Source organism: Bufo bufo, chromosome 5 (assembly GCF_905171765.1).
Source record: "Bufo bufo chromosome 5, aBufBuf1.1, whole genome shotgun sequence".
In the NCBI taxonomy this organism is placed as follows: Eukaryota; Metazoa; Chordata; class Amphibia; order Anura; family Bufonidae; genus Bufo; species Bufo bufo.
Window position 1 is genome coordinate 527711462 of NC_053393.1, and position 23447 is coordinate 527734908.

The window sequence follows — 23447 nt, forward strand, 5'->3', positions numbered from 1 at the left end:
GGTCTGTTGTTCAATACCCCGCCACAACTCCTACGCGGTGTGTGGCCTGTCCCCCAAACATATGAGTTTCAGAATGGCCTGCTGACGTTTACCCCGGGCTGTGCTGAAGTTGGTGGTGAAGGTGTGTGGCTGACTGGATGAGCAGGTGGAAGAAGAGGAGGAGGAAGCTGAGTAGGAGGAGGAGGAGACAGGAGGCAAAGAATGTTGCCCTGCGATCCTTGGCGGCAGAAGGACGTGCGCCAAACAGCTCTCCGCCTGGGGCCCAGCCGCCACTACATTTACCCAGTGTGCAGTTAGGGAGATATAGCATCCCTGGCCGTGCTTACTGGTCCACGTATCTGTGGTTAGGTGGACCTTGCCACAGATGGACCTTGCTGACAAAAGCAGCAGGATGAATTCTGAAGTGTTTCGGGCAATATTATCTGCTCATATTCAGCCAAATGCTTCAGAACTCATTGGACGGCGCTTCACAGTGCAGATGGACAATGACCCAAAGCATACTGCAAAAGCAACCATAGAGTTTTTTAAGGGAAAGAAGTGGAATGTTCTGCAATGGCCAAGTCAATCTCCTGACCTGAATCTGATTGAGCATGCATTTCACTTGCTGAAGACAAAACTGAAGGGAAAATGCCCCAAGAACAAGCAGGAACTGAAGGCAGTTGCAGTAGAGGCCTGGCAGAGCATCACCAGGGATGAAACCCAGCGTCTGGTCATGTCTATGCGTTACAGACTTCAGGCTGTAATTGACTGCAAAGGATTTGCAACCAAGTATTAAAAAGTGAAAGTTTGATAAATAATAATTATTCTGTCCCATTACTTTTGGTTCCTTAACAAGTGGGAGGCACATATGCAAACTGTTGTAATTCCTGCACCGTTCACCTGATTTAGAGGGAAATCCCCTCAAATTAAAGCTGACAGTCTGCAGGTAAAGCACATCTTGTTTGTTTCATTTTAAATCCATTGTTGTGGTGTATAGAGCCAAAAATGTTACAATTGTGTCCATGTCCCAATATTTATGGACCTGACTGTATATTAAAACTTCATCTTTCTCAGCAACGCGGGCACATATGAACATGGGACCAACACAGATATCTTAGAAACATAGAATGTGTCGGCAGATAAGAACCATTTGGCCCATCCAGTCTGCCCAATATATCTGAATCCTATGAATAGTCCCTGGCCCTATCTTATATGAAGGATAGCCATATGCCTATCCCATGCACGCTTAAACCCCTTCACTGTATTTGCAGCTACCACTTCTGCAGGAAGGCTATTCCATGCATCCACTACTCTCTCAGTAAAGTAATACTTCCTTATATTACTTTTAAACCTTTGCCCCTCTAATTTATGCATCTTCAGCTGCCAAGTGCACATGGAACAGGTCATAGGTACAAATCTGCTGACAGATGCCCTTTAAAACAAAAGATACAAGACAGTCTATCTGGAAATGTGCGATATAGAAATGTGTTTATGGATTTTCTTTTTTAATGTTGTCCCAGTGTATCAAGAAACATGGCTTTAGCTGTCTGTACATTTACACTGGTTATACATTTCTCCTGAATCTATGAACAAGAGGAAAAAAGGTCTGCCACACAGATGTTCACCTATGAGATATATTTGTGCAAGGGGGAATTAGAAAATTTGGGAGGTAAACACCAGCAGAACGTGACAATTGTCTTCTAGCATCTGCCTATCTTTTGACGCATTTATTGGCAAAGTATACAGTACAGACCAAAAGTCTGGACACACCTTCTCATTCAAAGAGTTTTCTTTATTTTCATGAATCTGAAGGCATCAAAACTATGATTTAACACATGTGGAATTATATACATAACAAACAAGTGTGAAACAACTGAAAATATGTCATATTCTAGGTTCTTCAAAGTAGCCACCTTTTTTGCTTTGATTACTGCTTTGCACACTCTTGGCATTCTCTTGATGAGCTTCAAGAGGTAGTCCCCTGAAATGGTCTTCCAACAGTCTTGAAGGAGTTCCCAGAGATGCTTAGCACTTGTTGGCCCTTTTGCCTTCACTCTGCGGTCCAGCTCACCCCAAACCATCTCGATTGGGTTCAGGTCCGGTGACTGTGGAGGCCAGGTCATCTGGCGCAGCAACCCATCACTCTCCTTTATGGTCAAATAGCTCTTACTTTCAAAGTTTTCCCAATTTTTCGGCTGACTGACTGACCTTCATTTCTTAAAGTAATGATGGCCACTCGTTTTTATTTACTTAGCTGCTTTTTTCTTGCCATAATACAAATTCTAACAGTCTATTCAGTAGGACTATCAGCTGTGTATCCACCTGACTTCTCCTCAACGCAACTGATGGTCCCAACCCCATTTATAAGGCAAGAAATCCCACTTATTAAACCTGACAGGGCACACCTGTGAAGTGAAAACCATTTCAGGGGTCTACCTCTTGAAGCTCATCAAGAGAATGCCAAGAGTGTGCAAAGCAGTAATCAAAGCAAAAGGTGGCTACTTTGAAGAGCCTAGAATATGACATATTTTCAGTTGTTTCACACTTGTTTGTTATGTATATAATTCCACATGTGTTAATTCATAGTTTTGATGCCTTCAGTGTGAATCTACAATTTTCATAGTCATGAAAATAAAGAAAACTCTTTGAATGAGAAGGTGTGTCCAAACTTTTGGTCTGTACTGTATATATACACATTTATCCCTCAAGATACAATGGCCTCATGATACAATATTTTTAACATACAATGGTCTTTTCTGACCCATCGTAAGGTGAAACTAGACTCAACATACAATGTCTCAGAATTAGATCTAACCAATCCAGGCCACTTCTTTGGTAAAATAGCTGAATTACTTGCTAGTTAGCAGCTATTCCTGACTGTTATATTTAAAGGGATTCTGTCACCTCTTTTTACCCTATAGAGATGCGGACATGCACGGCTATATTGGCGCTAGCATGTCCGCAATATACCTGTCCTATATCTCTGAGTGGTTTTATTGAGTGTAAAAATTTATTTTATATATATATGTAAATCAGCCTGGTAAGGAGCCCAGCACTGCCTATATCCAGGAATCTCCTCCTTGCTCACGAAGTCAGATTGCCGTAATCTCGCGATGTGCGAGCTCGCGCATGCGCAGTGCCGGCATAGTGTTCCTTCCCTGTGCTGGCATCAGCCTCAGGGAAGGAACTGCGCATGGCCGAGCTCGCGCACAGCGAGATTACGCAGATCTGACTTCGTGAGCAAGGAGGAGATTCCTAGACACAGGCGGTGCTGGGCTCCTTCACAGGGGGCCGTGGCTGGGCTCCAGAACAGTTAGTGCAGCCCCTTGGGCTACTTACCAGGCTGATTTATATTGAATATATATATATATATCCATAGAAAATCAACGCAGCACTCTTCTTGTAAAAAACGCAGTGTCTTTATTCACACATGGGACACAAAAAAGGCAACGTTTCAATCCCCTTCCGGGATCCCTCTCAAGCCAAGTGCCCTTGGCTTGAGAAGGAACCCGGAAGGGGATTGAAACGTTGCCTATTTTGTGTCACATGTGTGAATAAAGACACTGCGTTTTTTACAAGAAGAGTGCTGCGTTGATTTTCTATGAATATACTCTCTAAAGTGAGTGCTGCCGGAATTCACATACTAATATATATATATATATATATATATATATATATATATATATATATATAAAATCATTTTTTACACTCACTAAAATCACTCAGCGATATGGGACAGGTATATTGCGGACATGCTAGCGGCAACCTAGCTGTGCATGTCCGCAGCTCTATGGGGTAAAAAGAGGTGACAGAATCCCTTTAAGGACTTGTTTTATCTGTCTTAGTTATCTGCTTATCTTGGGTGACATTTTTGGGCTTTGGAACCGATTACTCAAGTTACATTGGTTTTCAACATACAATGGTCGCCCTGGAACCAATTAATATTGTAACTTGAGGGGACCACCCTGTGTGTATATATTTTTTTTAATTTACTTACGGGAGGATTTCTTTGCAGGACAAATGCACTCATGTTGGGTAAGAGTGGATTTATGGATGAAACTCTTCTCACAATAAGAACATGAAAATGGTCTTTCACCGGAATGAATTTTCTGATGCTCAGTCAGATACTCTTTTCGCGTGTAACTTGCGCCGCAATCAAAACACAAAAATGGCTTCTCTCCAGTATGCACTCGCTGATGTCGATTACGAGCCGTTTTCCCTGCAAAAAATTTCCCGCACTCCGAACACCCATATGGCTTCTCCCCCGTGTGCGTTCTCTGGTGGCTTAGAAGACCGACTTTATGTCTGAAGCGCTTTCCGCACTCAGAACAAGGGAACGGCTTCTCCCCGGTGTGGATTCTTCGGTGATCCAGGAGACTCCGCCTGTGGATGAAGCTTTTCCCACATTCAGAACAAGACAATGACCTTTCCCCTGTGTGGGTTTTAATGTGTATCGAAAGACTATTTTTGTATTTAAAACATTTACCACATTCTGGACAGGGAAAGGTCTTATTCAAGGTAAAAAGGGCTTCCTGGGATAAACCTGTTGGGTTCTGGATGATGCATTCATTAGGCTCGGGAGGTGTGAACAGTCCATCACTGTCTGATGTATCAAGAGAAGGTCTGAAGTGTTCATGAGAATCTAAGGACTCTGCCGCGGTGGTGGAAAGTGGGATATTAAGGTTTTCTTCTTTAAATTCTTGTACTGTTTCTTCACCTTCCCATGTATAGTCAGAGGACACAATTGCATAATTTTCTATGTTGTTTTTTCCGCAATGTTCACCTAAAATCAAAAAAGAAAGATTTGAACTATTCAAAAATTTAGGCAACATCTTCCAAATATTGGAAAAGATAATCTTTTTATTATATAAAAACGTTTTACATTAAGGCTACATTCACACGTCCGTTTTTTTCTACATCCCGATTTTCGGTCCGTTTTTTGCGGATCCGTTGTTCCTGAAAATGTTTCCGTATGTCATCCGTTTTTTGCGGATCCGCAAAAAACGGAAACATGTGAAAACTCAAATCCGACAGTATATTCTAACACAGAGGCGTTCCCATGGTGATGGGGACGCTTCTAGTTAGAATATACTGAGAACGGTGTCCATGACTGCCCCCTGCTGCCTGGCAGCACCCGATCTCTTACAGGGGGCTATGATATGCACAATTAACCCCTCAGGCGCAGCACCTGAGGGGTTAATTGTGCAGATCACAGCCCCCTGTAAGAGATCGGGTGCTGCCAGGCAGCAGGGGGCAGTCATGTACACCGTTCTCAGTATATTCTAACTAGAAGCGTCCCCATCACCATGGGAACGCCTCTGTGTTAGAATATACTGTCGGATCTGAGTTTTTCACGAAGTGAAAAATCAGATCTGTAGAAAACTTACTGGAAATCCGCACTGCCGCACTGGCCACCAATGAATATAGAGGGAGGGGGGCACATTTAATACTGGGGAGGAAGCCTAATTTCCAGGAACGGAATCCGCATAAAACGGATGACATACGTAATGACATACGAATGTCTTCCGTTTTTTGCGGATCCATTGACTTTGTATTGGTCCAGGATCCGATTTTTCAGGACAAGAATAGGACATGTTTTATATTTAAACGGACATGCGGAACGGAACAACGGAAACGGACAGCACACATTGTGCTGTCCGATTTTTTCCAGGACCCATTGAAAATGAATAGGTCCAGATCTGGTCCTGATCTGTTCCTGAAAAAACGGAACAGATCAGGAAAGAAAAAACGGACGTGTGAATGGACCCTAAAGGGGATGTAAAGTTTTGATTTGTACACCAGCCTGGAATACCTGTGGAGAAATTCATTCTCACCTGCTCCTCTCCGGCTGTGTGGCTAGGTTTATTTTTTGTAGTTCTTTCCCTTTAATTATTTCCTACTCTTTTAATGTAGTGAGATTCCTTGTAATGTAGTGAGTTAGAGAACATATAGGCCCCTACTGGTCTACAGCTATCAGAACTGGTACCAGAACACATTCCTAAGGATTGAGGTAACTGTACATTTGCTGTACTGCACACTGAAGACCTTTAGGAAGGGCCAGGAAGTTAGAAAGAATAAAACTTCTATGTATATAACAAAGAGCTCAACTCCATTAAGGACATCATGAGGGTTATAGCGAGATTTTGTGAAACTCACCTGTAAAATCTGTTTCTCGCTTTATTCATTGGGGGACACAGACCATGGGTATAGCTGCTTGCTGCCACTAGGAGGCGACACTAGGCTGAAAACTGTTAGCTCTCCTCCCCCGCCAGCTTAACCCCCTCCGGCCAGGAGAGAGCTCTCAGTTTGTGCAAAAGCAGTAGGAGAAGCAGAAGGATATTAAAACAACAACTAACGCACACGGTGAACGGACCCAAACGGGGGTGGGTGCTGTGTCCCCCAATAAATCAAGCGAGAAACAGATTTTACAGGCGAGTTTCACAAAATCTCCTTTTCTTGCTTTTATCATTGGGGGACACAGACCATGGGACGTCCCAAAGCAGTACCTGGGGAGGGAACACAAAACAGAGTGAAGAAGGTAGAGAACCTCGTGACAGTCATCACACCGCAGCCTGCAAGACCAGGTGGCCCAGAGCGGCGTCCGCAGAAGCGAGAGTGTGAACCCTGTAAAACTTCGTAAAAGTGTGGAGGGAAGACCACGTCGCGGCTTTACACAACTGAGCCGCCGACACCTGGTGGAAGTGAGCCCAGGAGGACCCAAGTGCCCTGGCAGAGTGGGCCGTGATCCCCGGAGGGGGCGTCCTGTCCTGAACGCGGTAACATTCCAAAATAGTGGAGCGAATCCACCGGGAGATCGTCACCTTCAAAGCTGCCAATCCCTTCCTAGAACCCTCCGGAAGGACGAACAAGGCGTCCGTGCGCCGAAAGGGGGCCACGGCCGAAAGGTAAATCCGCAGAGCCCGCACCACATCCAAACGGTGTAACGACACCTCTCTCGGATGGGAGGGCCCAGGACAAAAGGACAGCAGGACAATGTCCTCATTGACGTGAAAAGCCGACACTACCTTGGGTAAGAAGGAAGGGACCGGACGGAGGACTACCTTCTCCTGATGAAAGACTAGGAATGGTTCACAGCATGACAGAGCTGCCAGCTCTGAAACTCTTCGTATGGATGTGATGGCTACCAGGAAAGCCACTTTCCAGGACAGCAGGCGGAGGGAAACCTCCCGCAGGGGTTTGAAGGGAGAAACTTGAAGAACCCCCAATACCAAGTTGAGGTCCCACGGATGTAGCGGGGGACAGTAGGGCGGAGCGGTGTGCGCAACGCCCTGAAGTAAGGTCTTAATAGGACCCATTCCCGCCAAGGATCGTTGAAAGAAAATAGAAAGGGCCGAGACCTGGCCCTTCAAGGAGCTGAGCGCCATGCCCAGTTCCAGTCCAGACTGAAGGAAGGCCAGAACGACCGGCAGGGAGAAGGATCTGTGAGACAGGTCCCGCTCTTCACAGAACCGAAGGAAGGACTTCCAGGTTCTATAATAAATCCTGGAAGAGGTATGTTTCCTGGCCCAAATGAGGGTCCGAACCACCGCATCGGAAAAACCCTGCTGCTTTAAAAGGAAGGTTTCAAGAGCCACGCCGTCAAACGTAGAGTATCTAAACTCGGGTGGAAGACGGGCCCTTGCGACAGAAGATCACTGAGATGGAGCGGGTACGGAGCGTCCCCTAGTAGGAGGACAATATCCAAATACCATGCTCGGCGCGGCCAGTCCGGAGCGATCAGCAGGGTCTGAACGCCCTCCCATTTGATCCTGCGGAGAATCCGAGGCAGGAGGGACAACCGCGGAAAGACATAGCGGAACGCGTCCCACGGCGCCACGAGAGCGTCCACCCCGCAAGCTGCGGGATCCCTTGCGCGGGCGAAGTAGCACGAAAGCTTATGATTGACAGAGGGCGTCGAATACTTCCGGATGGAGAGACTATTCCCCGGGGTCTATCGTCGTCCGGCTCAGGAAGTCTGCCGTCCAATTGACAACGCCGGGAATGTGGACCGCCGACAGAGCCGGAACATGGGCCTCCGCCGACCTGAGGATCCTTGCCGCTTCCGAAATGGCGGTCAAGCTGCGAGTCCCCCCCTGATGGTTGACATACGCCACCGCTGTGGCATTGTCCGACTGGACCCGAACATGAAGGCCCCGCAGGAGGGGAGACCAATGGCGCAGTGAGAGGAAAATCGCACGAAGCTCCAAGACATTGATGGACAGTCTGGACTCCAACGGAGACCATACGCCCTGGACTGTCCGAGTGCCGAAGACCCCTCCCCAACCCTGAAAACTGGCGTCGGTCGTAATGACCGTCCACCTGATCGGAAGGAAGGACTTCCCCACCTCCAGGTGAGTTGGGGAGAGCCACCAATGGAGGTTCGACCGAACCTGTTGAGGAAGGGAAAACCGACGATCCAAGGACTCCTGGGACTTGTCCCAGGCCGAGAGGATCGCTCGCTGAAAGGACTGTGCGAAATTGAGTGAATGGCACCGCCTCGAACGAGGCCACCATAAGACCCAACACCCGCATACAAGCCCAGATGGAAACTGTGCGCTGCCGAATCAACCGGAGCACCGCGCTGCGAAGGTCCTTCACCTTGTCCGCTGGAAGACGCACCCGGGCTGCCCCGGAGTCCAGAATCATACAGAGGAACCGAATCTGAGTGGACGGGACCAGGGAGGACTTCCGAAGGTTCACTATCCACCCAAAGCGGTCGAGAGTGTCCAAGGTGATCTGAAGACTCTCCTCGCACTGCCGGATCGACGACGCTTTGATGAGAATGTCGTCCAGGTACAGAAGCAAGGTGATGCCTCTGGAGCGAAGAAGGCCCATGGGCGGAGCGAGCACCTTGGTAAACACCCTCGGCGCAGTTGCCAGACGGAACGGCAGGGCGACAAACTGGTAGTGGTCCGAGTGGACCGCGAAGCGCAAAAAACGCTGGTGGGCGATCGCGATGGGGACGTGTAGGTAGGCGTCCTGGATATCCACGGAAGTCAGCCATTTCCCTTGCGCCAAGGAAGCTATCACGGAGCGAAGGGACTCCATGCGAAAACGGCGCACTCGAAGGTAACGGTTTACCATCTTGAGGTCCAACACCGGGCGGACCGCTCTCTCCTTCTTGGGCACAATGAAGAGGTTGGAGTAAAAACCGGAAAACCGCTCCCTCACCGGAACTGGGGAGATAACTCCCCTGACCAGCAGATCGTGAACCGCCTGAAAGAAGGCCCCCGCCCGAGACGGCTCCCTGGGGGAACGGGACAGAAAAAAACGGTTTGGAGGAATGGATTCTAACTCCAACTTGTAGCCCGAAGTGACCACCTCGAGCGCCCAGGCGTCTGAGATGTGGGCCTGCCAAACCTCCTGAAAATAAGGGAGCCGACCCCCCATTCAGGAAGGTTGGGGTGCACCTTCATGCTGGGGACTGCTTGCCAGAGGAAGAGCTCTGAGGCTGCGCTCGGGAACGCCAGGCGGGCTGTGGTTTGAACGAAGGCTTCCACCTTTGCTCCTGGGTGGACTGCCTCGCGGTCGAGGGAGCCGCCGGGTGGGTGCCCGTGAAGCGGCGAAATGATTTCGTCAAGTTTGGGCCCAAAAAGACGAGAACCAGCGAAAGGAAGAGATAGAAGGGAGCGCTTGGAAGAAGAATCAGCCTGCCAGGACTTTAGCCAAAGTTCCCGCTGAATGGAAACGGCAAAGGCAGAGGACCGCGCGACCATGGAGCCCGCGTCCAAAGCTGCCTCGCAAAGGTACTTCCCCGCCTGGGAAATCTGGATCACCAGAGTCTGGAGTTCTGTGCGGGAAAGGTCCAAGTCTAAGTCCTGATGTAAGCGCAGAGCCCATTCAGAATCCGCCTTAGCCATCCACGCCGAAGCGAAAATGGGACGGAGTGCCGAAACGGTGGCTGAAAAGACCGACTTCGCAAGCGATTCAACCCGTCGGTCCACCGGGTCCTGCAGAGAGGAGCCGTCCGCAAGCGGAATAGTGGTATTCTTGGCCAGGCGAGCCACCGGCGGGTCCACCTTTGGAGGGGAAGACCACTTACCCACCCAATCCGGGGGAAACGGATAAAGAAGATCCAGCCGCTTGGGGGATCAGGAAACGTGAACCTGGCTGTTCCCATGCTTTAGTGGTGAGAACGGAAAAGTCGTCGTGGACCGGGAACGATTTAGGAGTCTGCTTGGTACGCAGGAAAGAAACTCCCTGGTGACTGGAGGAGAGGCCCTCCTCTTGAAGTTGGAAGGTGTCCCAGATTGCCGAGACCAGACTGTCCACTAAGGCAGCCATATGGGATGACCGGTCCGGATCCAGATCCGTATCCGACTCTGCGAGATCCCCTTCGGAGGACGAAGGGTCCCCTGGGACGCTTGCTGGAGTGCCTGCTCCTGGATGGTACGCCCTGAGAGAGAGCAGATTGCGCAGGTGACGACGTCTCTACCCATTAAGGAAAGGTTGGATTGGGAGATCTTGGATAGGTCAGTCACCGCCCGGGACAGGGATTTGACCCATTCCGGTTCCATACTTCCAGCAGAAGGGTGCACGTCAGTGAACTGCGACTGAGGCGGCACGCTCTGGGTGGCCTGGCATAATGCACAGAGGGGGTTCGCCTGACCCCTAGGAAACTTCACATTACGGGAAGTGCAGGCATAATGGGTAGCCGTACCGAGGACCTGGGGCGCGGGATCCGCTGGGTCTGATGTGACAGGTGTCAGGGAGCCAGAGAGGGTACAGAGGAGGAGAGCAGCGCTGGTCCTACCAAAGTGGAGCAGAGTTAACCCTTGCTGGACGTGTCCCCAGGAGCAGGATGCAGTGGGTTGAGGTGGTCTGCAGCGAGCTGGACAGTCTGGAGAGGAGGGAGCAGACCCAAGAAGATGTCCCTCTCAGGCTGGGAACCGCATGCACGGCCGGGTACTTCCGGATGGAGAGCAGGCAGGAAGGGAAGCGCGGCGGGAAAAGTAGGCTCTGCCCCCCTCCAGTCGCCTGGCAGAAGAACGGAAAGACGGAGCGAAGCCACGCCCCACGCTGTGGCGCTGCCGGGATTCCGGGATAAAGAAGGGGTCCCGGCCAAGCAAGAATATATATATGGGAGATCTCTCCCAGGACCAGAAAAAGAGGGGGGAGGGTGGCAGCAAGCGCAGCGCCGCCGCCCGCGAATCGCTGAGGCCGGTGGGGAAACCGCTGCACGTGCAGAATTAACCCCTGCAACCCCGTGCCGGTGGTGCCGTGCAGACAGGTCCCCTCATGGAGAATCTCCATGCCCTAATAGAGAGTCCAGCCCCTGGATGGCCCTGATCGAAGGACTTGACACACAGAACACAGACAGACATACTCACCTGCCTTCATCTGTGTTCTTCACCCTTCTGACATGGACCAGCAGAGCCACCTCTTCAGTCCCTGGCACAAATGACAGGAGGAACAAGTGGCCCCATGGCTGGGGGGAGCAGGAAGGTCAAGCCCTCCTGGTCCACTTTGTCTTCTTGTGGGAGGCAGAGCGGTGGAATAAGCTCTTAATAGCCCTGGACCCCCAACCTAAAAGGGAAAAAAAAAATTAAAAAAATAACAGCCACCCTGCAGAGCAGGGGGTCTGCCTCCTACAACACTAAGCTAAAAACTGAGAGCTTTCTCCTGGCCTCAGGGGGTATAGCTGGCGGGGGAGGAGCTAACAGTTTTCAGCCTAGTGTCGCCTCCTAGTGGCAGCAAGGAGCTATACCCATGGTGAGAAATGTGAATGTCAAAAGATGATAAAAAATAAAAAATGGAGACAGCATGTCCAAAAACTGAATTTATTCCAGATGCAACGTTTCGGCTTAGTGATAGCCTTTGTCAAGCATAATATGTGTCCTGTGATTATCACCGCTCTTTGTATCAAATGGGCGTTGTTCAGATGCCATGTTGGGAACTGGTCAGTGGGCAGCTCGCTTGTTCACAGCCTAGGTGACTGTTACTTTACTCTGTATGTTATTCTTTACATACATTGGTTATGTATTTTATCATAGTTTAGTTAACCTTTTATTCACTGAAGCCTTGTCAAGCCTATTTTATTCCCAGATCTCAGAATTCACGGTAAAACACCAGTCGCTACATGCGCAGCTGAAGCCAATGAATGGCTTTAGCAGTGACATTTCCCCAAGTACTCCAGCAGTGACGTGCCACTTGGGGATATTTCACCGCTGAATCCAGTCATTGGCTTCAGTGATGGACTTGACCCTGTCCATGTGGAAGTTGACAGATGGTAACCAAAAAACCATCAAAGAGAGCCAGGAAGCCAGGGAACTGGAACACAGTAGCAGGGAGCAGGTGAGTATGGATTTCTCCACAGGTATTCCAGGCTGGGAAGCAAATTAAAAAAACCTGGACAACCCCTGTAAATTTCTATATGGTCCACCAAGAAATAAAAGGTCAAATGATCCTGTGAAACCCTACACAACTGGGCAGATCAGGGTACATCATATACACTAACGTCTACCTACAAAATGAGCATTAGTGTGTGTATGGTCCACTTTGAGGTATCTCAAGTATTGGAACAAACTAGGGATCGACCGATATTGATTAAAAAATCAATATCGGTCGATCCCTAGTTTGTTCCGATAATTTGTGAACTTTCAGGCCGATAGCAGATAATTTATACCGATATTCTGGGAATTTTCATTTTTGAAAAAAAAATAATTTCCTACACAAATCTGCTGAAAATTAATATGTTTATTGTTAACGTTTTTTTTTTTTTTTTTTGTAAATCTTTCTTTTTCATTTATACTTAATATTTTTGTGTTTTGTTTTTTTATTAACTTTTAGCCCCCTTTAGGGACTAGAACCCTTGTCTTATTCACCCTGATAGATCTCTATCAGGGTGAATAGGATCTCACACTGTCCCTGCTGCTCTGTGCTTTGTGCACACAGCAGCATGGAGCTGAACATGGCAGCCAGGGCTTCAGTAGCGTCCTGGCTGCCATGGTAACCGATCGGAGCCCCAGGATTACACTGCTGGGGCTCCGATCGGAGGAGCAGGGGAGAGGGGATCCTGTGGCCACTGCCACCAATGATTAATACTGGGGAGGGGGCTTGGGTGGGGGGGGCGCACTGCGCCACCAATGTTTTTAATACTGGGATGGGGGTGGGGGGCGCACTGCTCCACCAATGATTAATACTGGGGGGCTTGGGGGGGCGCACTGCGCCACCAATGAAGAGAAATCTCTCATTAATTCATATACAGGAGGCGGGAGCTGGCTGCAGAATCACATAGCCGGCTTCCGACCTCTATGAGCGGTAGCTGCGATCCGCGGCACCTAAGTGGTTAACTACCGCAGATCGCAGCTACCGCTCATAGAGGTCGGGAGCCGGCTATGTGATTCTGCAGCCAGCTCCCGCCTCCTGTATATGAATTAATGAAAGACTTATCTTCATTGGTGGAGCGGTGGCCACAGCCCCTCCCCTCCTCTTGTCTTCTCTCCTTTAATTGGCGGCAGCGGCAGCAGCATCACAGGAGGAGGGAGACACTGCTTCCTTCTCCCCTGTGCTGCTGAGGAAACACGGAGAGAGCTGACAGCAGCGCGTTCTGTGTTCCCCAAACGTTATCAGTATATCGGCAAAATAGATGCCGATACCGATAACTGTCAAAATCCTGAATATCGGCCGATAATATCGGTAAAACCGATAATCGGTCGATCCCTAGAACAAACAGTGTCAGATTTCAAGACCTCAGTGATCAACATAGAGAATAGATTTAAGAAATTCCCATTTATTGCAAGTGTAGAGCATAACCGGAACACAACATTACCCAATGGTGAGAGCTGGTCCCCATCCATCAAGATGTCCTTGTACACACTCTTGTGTTCTTCTACATAGTCCCACTCCTCCATGGAGAAATAAACCGTTACATCCTCACATCGTAGAGGAACCTGGAGAAACACAAAGATAAAGTCATAAATCAATAATGGTAAAGGTCACGCGGAGATCACTTGGGGTATATCTGCCCCAACAGGTGGAAACGTCTCAGAAGTTGTAGGACAATCTCTTCCGGCTCATTCTACCTCTCCAGAGATCAGCTGAGTGATTTTGTTGGTGAGTTGTAGAATCTTCTTATCATAATTCTCCTTTTGTATCACTGAGGTCGGCGGAGGGATGGTGATGTCTTCTTCTGCCTTCTTCGCTATGGTGTAGTCCTGTGTATGGAGAGCAGAGCGATATAGAAGCTATACAATACGGGTGTATGAGATAGTGATGGCCTCACTGTCACCTTCTCAGAATTCCTCACCTCTCCAGTCAGGAGGTAGATGATCTCCAGGGTTACTTTCAGGACCTCCTGGCACAGGTGACTGCTGGCCATGTCCATCCCAAATTCTCATATGTAAGTGTTCGAGGGTGGAAGTGATGGTAAACTCTGTAATTGGAAATTGTTTGTTATAATGGAGGTAAACTCTCACATAAAAGAAATTTATCTCTTTAAAAAGTCTAGCGAAGAGAAATTGATCATAAAAGAATCTGCTGCTGGGACCTCCAGGAAACAGTTGTAAACTTTGAGAGAACCCAGCGGGAAGTGTACTTCTCTTCTGAGTGACCACCGCTCCATTCACTGGCTGAGGGACTGATGGAGATACCTAATGACGGCTCAGATATCTCCTTCGGTCCCATAGACAAGGAATGCAGCAGTGGTCCCACAGACACATCAATGTTCTATTCAAACAGGGGACCCCCGTTCTCATGATCAATGGGGGTCCCGGTGGTCGGACTTCCAGTGATCATACATTTATCATCTACCCCCTTTAAATGGATGCTCATGATTAGTGCTTTAGAAAACATCTGATACTCATGAAGCAAAGGTGCCTTAAAGGCTATGGACACCTTCGGTGCATTTTTTTTAGATTGCATTTTACTCATTTTGAGCTAAAAATCATTTTTCAGTTGGTCTTTATTAAACATTTTCAGCAATTTTTGATATACGGGGGTTACATTTTAGTCTATTTGCAGGCCGTCTACGTCATTTAGTCTGAATCCCATCATCTGAGGGCTCATGTGTAGCTCTTATCTCTGATCTCCTGACTGCATAAACCCTCAATATAGCTCAACTCTTATCAAATTGATAAGACTACGTTTCAATAAGTGTTTATGAGGTCAGGAGACTAGAGATAATGAGTATACCTTGTGTCAGATGACAAGATTCAGAGTAAACAGAAAGTGACAGCCTGCAAACAGACTAAAATTTAACCCTTGTATGACTAAACATTTTTTTTAAAAACCAGCTGAAAAAATGATTTTTAGCCCAAAATGAGTAAAATACAATCAGAAAAATTCCCCCCCCCCCCCCCCCGGAGGTGTCCATAGCCTTTAAATGTTCTACGTCAGGGATGCCCAACGTGCTGCCCTCCAGCTGTTGCAAAACTACAACTCCCAGCATGCCTGGACAGCCTACAGCTATCAGCCTACAGCAGGGCATGATGGGGGTTGTAGTTTTACAACAGCTGGAGGGCCGCAGGTTGAGCATCCCTGTTCTACGTCATAAATGTCTGATAGGAAGTCTCCCCGCAGGGACCCATACTTATCTAGACAATGGGGTTCTGCAGATGATGTGACTGTCTCTCTCCACTTCAGGGAATTACGGGAATTGTGTGACCACCTCTCTTTTCATGCTCTGGATGCAGCAGGAGGACAGGGGTCAGGAAACCTCCCAGAGGAGGGACCAGCGCCTATCAGACATTTATGGCATATACTGTGACCCACGGCGTCAACCAAAAACAGGTTGAGCATTACTTCTAGGGGATAATACAGAATGGAGGCGCCATCCAGAGAACCTACCAGTCTATAATACGGGATGATTGTTCATGAGACAATTCTAATGACGCAGCAGCGGAAAATTGGGGAAATTTAATCTCTGGCCCCCTCCCCCGCTACAGGCAATGTAAAGGGAGTGTTTACAATAACAGGACATATGGAATTGTTATCTATGCGATTGTTCAACCTGTAATTCTGATAATAACATTATGTATGGGAATTGCTATACAAGCAACCGCTTAACATGCGCGTGCCCGGGTTGTAAGGACTAGTTCACACTGCAGATTTCTGCCTTTTCCGCGTCAGAACCTCTTCTCAGTCTGACTGCGGTGGATCTGCTCTTGGCGTAGCCCCGCTGACTAGGGCTAAACTGCGAGCGGACACACGTTGCGGGTTCCTGGACACACGTTGCGGGTTCCGGTGTGCCGTCCGTGCGGATATCGCTCCCAGAAAAGACGTGTCCTTTCTTGTCGTGGTAGCAAAAGGTAACCTGCCACGTGAACATGCAAAAAACTATGAACTAGCCCTAACAATAAATAATGGTGATATCTGTATATTATGGAATTGCTATCTAAGCCATTCCCCAGTATACACATAGGGGGAGATTGATCAAACCTGGTGTAAAGGATAACTGGCTGAGTTGCCCATAGCAACCAATCAGATTCCACCTTTCATTTTTCAGAGCTCCTTTGGAAAATGAAAGGTGGAATCTGATAGGTTGCTATGGGCAACTAAGCCAGTTCTACTTTCCACCAGTTTGCTATATCTCCCCCATTATGTAATCTCATAGCCATACTGGGAACTGTCCTTCAGTAACAGTACACGTCCCTTCACTGACAGCAGTGCGTTACCTAAGCCGCAGCGTCTTTTGGGGGAGTCACATGTCCGGCAGCAGCAGGGTGAGGTCGCCTCCTCCTATGCAGTCGGGTCATTACAACAGTCGCCCAGGAGATGCTACATAATAGTAAAAGCTAGAGGACCTTCCACTTCTAGGCTCCAGGACCTGCCATGACATCACGATCATGTGATCAGTCACATGATCAGAGGGAGAGCAAAGCGAAAGCGGCTTTGATGACGTCACAACCACGTGATCAGTCACTCTGGCAGAGGAGTGAAGCTGCTGTAGTAGCTTGAGAGCGGCCCCAAGCGGACGGTCTGTGAAAGTACAATTAGCAGAATTGATAAATGTTACTGTGTGCATGATGCCTCCCTACCAGCTGCACATCATGTGGGGACTCTCCGCCCTGAGGCTGATGGGACTGGTGGAAAGTTTAGGTGACACCTGAACACTATATACGGTGTCCCCAATGCCAGCCCTTCCAAGTTTTCATTGTCCTACCTCTGGCAGCGCTGTAGATCACGCGGAGTACACAGGATTATTACTGCATACACTTTAGTGGTTGTTTTGAATGTTTGTTACTATTTAACCCTTAAAAGGAACCCCAGATTTTCAATTTTTGCGTTTTTTCGTTTTTCATTCCCTGCCTTCCCAGAGACGTTATTTTTCCGTTCACGTAGCCGTATGAGTGCTTGTTTTTTTGCAGGAAAAGTTGTACTTTCTAATGGCACCATTTAACATTGTATATGATGTAATGGGGAGATGGAAAACAAATTCCAAATGGGGTGAAACTGGAAAAATAAATAAATAAAAAATTCGCCACAGTTATGTGTTTTTTTTTCTACATTTTCTATTAGGAAAAATTGACCTGTTGCCTTCATTCTCCAGGTAATTACAATGATACCATACTTCTATAGTTTTTATTGCATTTTAATACCGAAAAAAATAAATAATAAATAATTTTTTCTTTTCGTTACCATAGTCTAACCCCTATAACTTTTTTGTACTTACATGTTCGGAGCTGTGTGAGGGCTCATATTTTGCAGGGTGATCTGTACTTTTCAGTGATACCATTTTGTAGTGCGTGTGACTTTTTGATCACTTTTTATTCCATTTTTTTAGGGAGTTGAAGTGACAAAAATGGCGAATTGGCTATTTTGAATTCTTTTCTGTTACGCCATTTGTCGTATAGGATAAATATTGTTATATTTTAATACTATGGACCTTTTTGGACGCGGTGATGCCTTTGATTTATTTTTATTGCTTATTTTTATTTTGGATAAATGGGGGGTGATTTGAACGTTTATTTTTAAATTTTTCTATTTTTAAAAACTTTGTTTTTTAAAGTCATCCTGGGTGAATATAACTAGCAATCACTAGATTGCCAATTGTATTTTTTGATAGGTATATATCCATCACAGAACACACCAATCACTGTATACCAATACAGTGCTGCCACCTGCTGGCCTGTATTGGTATATACCAGTGATGGGTATCGGAGCCTACTTGAAGCACTGAGCCATCACAGGCATATAACAGCTTCTCCTATGGCAGCTGGGGAACGCTAATATGGTTAGGAGCTCCTGCACCTTCACCGCTCGGATGACGCGGTCACATTTAACCGCAGCATCTCAGGGGTTAAATGTCTGCGATCGGCCTCTGTCACGAGGGTATCAAGAGCCACGTCTGACTCCGTTATACCCGGGGTCAGGAAGTCGCAGCGGGTGGCTGCGCGCTCTATATCTAAAGATCACGTTGTCTTTTAGTGATTGTTTTCTGTGTTTGCCTTGCTATCCTTTTTGTCTCTCTCAGGGATCCGTAGCTTCTCCTCCTCAGCTGTTTCTTGTCTGCCACTCCCTACCTCCTTATATTCTCCCCTCACACTTCTCTAGTTGCCAGTTATAGAGCTTCCTGCCTGGACATCTATACTGACCCACTGGAGTGGTTAATCCTGGTTGTCGTTCCTGAGTGCTACCCTCCGGATCCCTGTTGGGCTTATTGTTGTCTCCTGTTGTCGCCCACCTGGGAATATATGTTGAGTCTGTGTTGTCTGTCCTCCCCTTGGTGTTTTCCCTTAGAGTTAGTGGTGCGGACTAGTGTTCCCATCGCCCTGTTCACTACCTAGGGCTCAGCTCAGGGAAAGCCAGGGCTTTAGGCACGTGATCGGCGTACGGGTGAGGAACCCGTCTAGGGACGTCAGGGCAGCCAGGTGCCAGCCGCCAGGTGAGTCAGGGGTCACCATCTTCCCTCTCACTTGGGCAGGGTCTTCCTCGTTCCCTCCCTCTGTGTCACGTATGTGATAGCCACGCCGACCGTGATAGCCTCATGGCTGATCGCAGACATCCGCCACGGGCCTTTGCTGTTTGAAACAGCAGAAACCCGTCGGCTATGGCGCCCGCTGCCCTTGCGAGCAGGCACCCTCTTTAAAGTGCTAACTTCTGCCGTACGTGTACGGCAGAGGTCGCGATGGCGTTAAACATCTTTATACCTGTTCTTAAAGGGGTAACTAAACCTCAGATACTGCTCACAGCACTCTGCCCCTTCAGATTTCAGCGGCTCTGCTGGGCTTTTGGAGCATGCCGAATACAGATCCACAGAAAGTATATGGGAGCTGTACTCCACACACTCCAACAGAGCAAATGAAATCAGAAGGTGCAGCGCAAATGTTAGTTGCCCTTTAAACATGACTTGGCCATTGTTGTGGCAGCCATCTTATTTGTGCACATATTGTTCCACTAGGCTTATCTGTGCTGAAACTCCTTCGGGGAGATTTATCCAAGCTGGTGTAAAGGAAAACTGGCTTAGTTGCCCCTAGCAACCAATCAGATTTCACCTTTCATTTTTCAGAGCTCCTCTGCAAAATGAAAGGTGGAATCCGATTGGTTGCTCTTGGCAACTAAGCCAGTTTTCCTTTACACCAGTTTTGATAAATCAGATGCAGATCTCATGACGTCACTGGCTTGCGGGAAACATCAGACCAGTGAAGTCATGACTATTTCACGGCACGGGCCTAGGTGCGGCTCAGCCCCGTTCACTACTACGAGCTTTACTGCCTTCTCCAACAGCTGTCAGACCCCCGCCAATCAGATACTGATGACCTATCCTGAGGAAAGACCATCAGTAATAAAAAGGTACAGAACCCCTTTAAAGGGCATCTGTCAGCAGTTTTGTACCTATGACACTGGCTGACCTGTTACATGTGCGCTTGGCAGCTGAAGGCATCTGCGTTGCTTCCCGTGTTCATATGTGCCCGCATTGCTGAGAAAGATTATGTTTTAATATATGCAAATGAGCCTCTAGGAGCAACGGGGGCGTTACCGTTACACCTAGAGGCTCTCTCTGCACGTTGATTGACAGGGCCAGGCAGTGAAAACATCCTCATGCCTGGTCCTGTCAATCAAGGACAGAGGGGGCGGCAGTTGTAGAGAGAGCAGAGCCTCTAGGTGTAATGACACTGAAGGTAATTGTAATCAATATCAGATCGATGAAGGTCCGACTCCTGGAAAGTGAACGGGACAAGCGGTTGTAATTACTCTGCAACCCCGCTACAAGGGAGACGGCGTGCAGTTAAACTTTGAAGCGGGCGCCGCGCTCACACAGGCCCAGCGACCCCTTCAAACAGATGATTGTTTGGGTCCTGGGACCCCTGCTGATTTAATATTGGCGATAGGTCATCAATACTATACCACTGCACAGCCCTTTGCACTTTCGGCCTTCTTATCTCATGTATCGGGGGCTTGATAAAGTTGCATAGAATAACTCCAGACCTTTTTTTCTTTTGTAAGCACCTAAAGGGGTTGGCCCATCTGGGGTATTGATGGCATATTGCTAGGATACGCCATCAACGTCCGGTATCTAGAGAACTGGGTCCAAAAGCAGCCGAGCGAGCGTGCTTGACTATGTAGGGAAATCCCATAGATGTGAATGGAGAGCGCACTGCGCATGCCCGACCGTCTCTCTATTCACCACTATGAGACTGCCGGAAATAGCCAGCGCTCAGCTATTTTTGGAACTCCCATAGAATTGCTCTCTGTTGACTTTGGGAGCCCCTTTTTGGAGAAAAGAGTGGGTCCCAGAGGTAGGACCCACACCTATCTGACATTGATGGCATATTCTATCGATATGCCATCAATGTCCCTGATGGGAATACCCATTTAAAGTGGCATGTATTTTCTGGGAAGCCTTAATGGGGTACAGCAAGTAAAAAAATAAAATAAAAAAATCTGTTCCAATGTGTCTGAAAATAAAATGATTGCTCTTGCTAATATATTGCTCAAACCAGACGCAAAGAATCAGTTTGCACTAATATATCGCAAGTTTTTTTTTTACATTATTGTATTATTTTATGCACTTGACATATTCTGCAGAGCTTTACAGACATTAGCATCAACTTGTCCCCAATGGGGCTCACAATCTAAGTTCCCTATCAGTATGTTTTTGGAGTGTTGGAGGAAACCGGAGGAAACCCACACAGACACAGGGAGGACATACAAACTCCATGCAGATGTTGTCTTTGGTCGGATTCGCTCAGAACCACTGGGCCGCCGTGCTGCCCTGTTCAACATAACCAGCAATATAAAAGGTCCTCACGTCTCACTACAGACTTTGTCACAGGGCTGGGTAAGAGGACTTGCTGAAGAAGAAGGAATTCTGTAGGGAGGTTCTCATGTACATGCGCCAGACCGCTGCTAGACTGCCGTGTCACTTTAAGAAAATGCCCGTCGCTGACTCAATACATGGTGATCTTGGTCGTGCGCAGGTTTCACGCCCAAGTATCACAACGTAGCAGGGCGTCCATAGAAATGAATGGGGTCGAAACGCGACCTGCACATTTGGTATATATAAACGCGGAACCTGCATAACGGCAAGTGGCTTTTCACCCTAAAGGCTCTTCAGTGGCCTGGTGCTGTTGAAGGATGAATGCCCCCCACCAAACCAGGCTCATGATCTGAACCAACAAAGGTCCAGGGTGTTGTGAGTAACCTGACATCAGGATTTTCTCTTTCTACACCTTTGAAAATTGGCTGATCCTTCTCTCAAGGATTCATCCTCCTCTGTAAACCCTAAGCCTAGAAAGTGTGGGATTTGAGCTAAACGCTCACCAAGTTCGGGTTCCAAGCCTTTATGTAAGGAATGTTCGGCTATGGTGGTGAAGGGAGAATCAACCAGTTTTCTGGAAGATATCAGAATGTTGGTCAGAGAGAAAGTACAACCTGCCCTTTCATCCCAGGATTTAGCCACCACCTCTAAGGCCTCTGCTGTTTCTGTTAAGTTACACCAACATTTGGATAGTGACTCTAATTCAGAAAACCTGGAATTGTCGGATTTAGATTTTTCTAGGTTCTTCAGATTAAGAGAAAGAATTACAAGTTTTTTTTTGTTTTTTTGTTTAATCTGGATTATATAGACCAGTGTTCCTCAACTCCAGTCCTCAGGGCCCAACTGCCGGTCATTTTCCTGGATTTCCTTAGTATTGAGCAGGTGATATAATTAGCGTCAATACATCAGGACTTACCACAGGTATTCATTTTGTGCGATATTCTCAAATCGTGACCGGCAGGTAGGCCCTGAGGATTGAAGTTGAGGAACACTGATATAGACGATCTAATCAAAGCAATCAGAGCTAATATCCAGATGGAAATTCCAAAGAAACCAAGATCGGTGCAGGAAAAAATATTTTTCCAGTCATGGATAATATAGAGACATTAATTTGGGCTGAATGGGCTAAACCAGAGTGGGATTCCTTTTTTCCTAAGGGTATCAAAAGGAGGTGTCCTTAAAGTGAAGAAGATTGTGCGGATTTGGAATCAATACCTAAGGTAGATTCGCCAGTAGGTAAGCGTACTGTTCTACCCTTTGAAGATGCAGTCCAACTAAAAGATCCCATAAATAGGAAGGCGGAAAAATCCTGTAAAGCAACTGCAGCATTACTAAAACTGGGGGTAGCGGCTACTTGTCTAGCCCGTACCCTCAATTTGTGGTTGGAGCAGCTGGAAATTCATCTAGTCAATAAAACACCTAGAGATCAGATCCTGGAAAGTCTGCCTTTATTAAAGGGGTATTCCCATCACAGACAATGGGGGCATATCGCTAGGATATGCCCCCATTGTCTGATAGGAGCAGGGAAATGAACGGAGGGCGCACTGTGCATGCACATCCGCCCTCCATTCATTTCTATGGGGCCGCCGAAAATAGCTGAGCACTGGCTTGGCTATTTCCATCTGCCCCATAGAAATGAATAGGAGCAGGGGCCGCGCGTGCGCTCTGATTCACTTCTATGGAAGAATTGGGGAGCAGCGCTTAGTGGTGGACATACCCCGGAAAAACCAAGCTCCTCCAGCCACAGCTCTCCCCGCTCCGTTCTCATTGTAGGTGCAGGTCCCAGAGGTGGGACCCGGACCTATCAGACAATAAGGGCATATCCTAGCGATATGCCCCCATTGTCTGTGATGGGAATACCCCTTTAAAAACGGCTATTAGCTTTCTTGCCGATGCTTTAAAAGAAATGGTTAGGTTTTCAGCCTGCACTTTATTTCTTTCAAATACAACCAGACAAGTACTCTGGCTCAAACCATGGTCAGGCATTATCACCTCAAAGAATAAATTAATATCTCTGCTTTTCATGGGCAATATGTATTTGACCAAGACTTAGCTAAAATCCTGGGAAATCATACGGATCATGCGTTGTAAGGGTATTTTACAAGAAATAATTGGCATTTGACATACCTAATTAATTTGTTCTTCCCCTTTAATTTTTATATTACCTTCTGTATTCCTTATAATGTAGTGAGCTAGGCATAGTTACTTAACATATACAAAGCCATAGTTCTGTGTCCAATGACCACTAGACCACATTCCAGACTGGTTA

At 47.5% G+C, this 23447-nt stretch overlaps 1 protein-coding gene across 2 annotated transcripts in view; it reads right to left on the bottom strand.

Annotated features, from left to right (window-relative positions):
• The window catches only part of LOC121000627 (gastrula zinc finger protein XlCGF26.1-like), a 63742-nt gene that overhangs the window by 7700 nt on the left and 32595 nt on the right, over positions 1–23447 (bottom strand). The window contains exons 1-5 of one of the 2 annotated variants that reach the window (XM_040431192.1): positions 16593–16731; positions 14228–14353; positions 14004–14135; positions 13751–13871; positions 3977–4762 (exon numbers count right to left, since the gene is read on the bottom strand). In XM_040431192.1, the coding sequence (XP_040287126.1) occupies positions 3977–4762; positions 13751–13871; positions 14004–14135; positions 14228–14305 (1117 nt within the window). In that variant the 5' untranslated portion in view covers positions 14306–14353; positions 16593–16731. Of the gene's footprint in view, positions 1–3976; positions 4763–13750; positions 13872–14003; positions 14136–14227; positions 14354–16592; positions 16732–23447 lie in introns of those variants that run through there. The other variant, XM_040431191.1, reaches the window with a different exon arrangement.